This window comes from Seriola aureovittata, chromosome 9 (assembly GCF_021018895.1).
Source record: "Seriola aureovittata isolate HTS-2021-v1 ecotype China chromosome 9, ASM2101889v1, whole genome shotgun sequence".
NCBI lineage: Eukaryota > Metazoa > Chordata > Actinopteri > Carangiformes > Carangidae > Seriola > Seriola aureovittata.
The window spans coordinates 10,617,501-10,619,842 of NC_079372.1; the positions used below are offsets into that span (position 1 = coordinate 10,617,501).

Below are 2,342 nucleotides of genomic sequence, written 5' to 3' on the forward strand. Positions count from 1 at the left end.
GGGAGGGGGGGTTAATGCATACAGAGATATGAGGGGGCAGAGATTGATCTGGGACAGTGTGGGAGAGAAAGAGGGAATTGTATAAAAAAATAGAGAGAGAGAGAGAGAGAGCAAGGCCTTGGGAATGAATGTGTGTGTGGGAGAGAAACGATACACCGCTGGACTGCCGGAAAAAGAAAGTCAGCCAGGAGGACAGCAGATCGATTCCTCCCCAGAGTCTCACAACAAACACACTCTTTTTCTCTCTGCATAGCTCACCTCTGCTGCAGTCTGATATCGTCCCATCAGCACTTCATCTCTATCAACCTCTCTCTCCCTTATACCCCCCTCCCCTCCCCCCTCCTCCTCCTCTTTGTCTGCATGCTAGCACTTTTATTCTGTGGCCTCTGTGAAAAGGTCTTGAGATTAACTGGATTTTGTAATGGAGATTGGTTCTCACAGTAACTCGCTTGTGGTTAGTTGATAGGAATATTAAGCAAAATGCCCCAGATCTGTCATCTCAGCGCCACTTGCTAAAACACAACACATGACACATGAACAATGATCTGGACACGGCAGATAATGAACCGTCCGTCGAGAACGAAAAGAGAAAGAGAAAGACAGTAGCCTTCCTGTGTGACAGTGGTGGAATACAAATTGAGAAGTAGCTTCAATCTCATCATCAAAAATATCTCTGTGGGTCCTGTGTAATGCAGAGAGGAAACCACACACTGACACACACACACACACACACACACACACACACACACACACACACACACACACACACAGACAGACAGACAAAGAGTTTACCTCAAACACCAACCAACTGTCCTCCCAGACAGACAGGCAGATACTTTCAACTCAACCCTAATCTCATGAGCTCTGCATCACACAGACTCTCTCCTCCACTCAGATCACATTCCACACAGGGACACTGTAGCTGTTACGGTCACTCACACACACACACGCGCACACACACACACACACACACACACACACACACACACACACACACTACAGCAGGGAGGAGGATGAATGACTCCTCATCATCCTAATGATTATCATCTGAACTAACATCCCCACAGCTTGATCATCCAGTCATAGAATATACATATAATACATACAGGCTATGAATGTGTGTGTGTGTGTGTGTGTGTGTGTGAGGGGGCCTGCGCCAGACTGGGGCAATGGTGAGGTCACAGCTCCTTTACTCAGGGTTTGGCACGGCTCTGCTCCTATTCTTGCCATGTCAGCTCGAGCTTCCCAATAGAGCATTAACGCTGCCCTCGGAGTGTTAGTGAAGCAGCCCTGACGAAGCGAGACAACTCTTTGCGTTGTTTTGGAGTTGATGCAGGCCTGCAGCTGCCCCGCTGACAGCTGGCAAAAGCATTTCGGAATTCAAATCCTGTGCGCAACACAAGCCGTAGCCGTTTGGAAACAACTTAAGAAGAAAACCGCTGAGTTTTTTTTTTTTCCTTAAAAAAGAGAGAGAAACAGGGAGTTGAGATCCGCTTTTAATCATCAGGACGATTCACTTACCAGTAGCCGACACCCCCTGCATCTTGCACAAAGTTCTTCCCCGGTCTTTCTCTGCTGATCCCGTCCTTTTCTCTCGGAGAAAGTGGCAACAACAGTGGCTCCTGCGTACGGCGGACTACACACTCAGAGGAGCGCCTCCACTTCACAGCCCCCCTTTCCTGTTCGCCGGAAAATACACACACACTAAAGGACACTTCATGGTTTCCTAACGGACGCGAGCGATTTTTTTTACCCGGGTCATTTTTTTTTGTGTGTGTGTGTGTGTGTGTGTGTGTGCAGAGTAAAGAGCAGTGTGGTCCTCCGAACAGTCCTCTCTCCTCCCTCTCCAAAAACAGAACTCTCTCCGCTGGAAAGGAAAAAAAGAAAAAAAAAAGAAAAAGAAAATGCGCGTTCTCGCCGGTGCGATGCGCGCGCTCGACAGTTCCATTCATTGAGTGTGAAAGCTAGAATGAAAGATTAGCACTGGAAAAATAAAAAAGAAATAATTTTATCCTTTAACTCACCACTCGACTTTAAAGCAGTTGCTATAGCCTGTGTAGCTTACTCTAGTTTTTTATATTCCGTGTCTATTCAAGCTGTAGTTTTGCATCTTTAATATTACATCCACAGCCATGCTATGCCCACTGGCACAGAGGCATGACATGGCTTATCACGTGAAGTCATGAAAAGGATGAGGGATATTTCAAGAGATGGCTCTGCTTAGAGAACTCCACAGCTGCCTATTAGTGTGGAAAAAAAAAGAGCCTGGAAGACAAATACTAACTGGCAATACATTTCCATGTCAGTGCGCACGCTTTCTCCTGATTTCTTTTCATTGATTA

At 46.5% G+C, this 2,342-nt stretch overlaps 1 protein-coding gene across 1 annotated transcript in view; it reads right to left on the bottom strand.

Moving 5' to 3' along the window:
• The window catches only part of fgd (faciogenital dysplasia), a 55,792-nt gene extending 53,935 nt beyond the window's left edge, over positions 1–1,857 (bottom strand). Inside the window, exon 1 of the mRNA XM_056384918.1 lies at positions 1,522–1,857. Within this exon, the coding sequence (XP_056240893.1) occupies positions 1,522–1,543 (22 nt within the window). The 5' untranslated portion in view covers positions 1,544–1,857. The remainder of the gene's footprint in view (positions 1–1,521) is intronic.
• Positions 1,858–2,342: the final 485 nt, after the last annotated feature.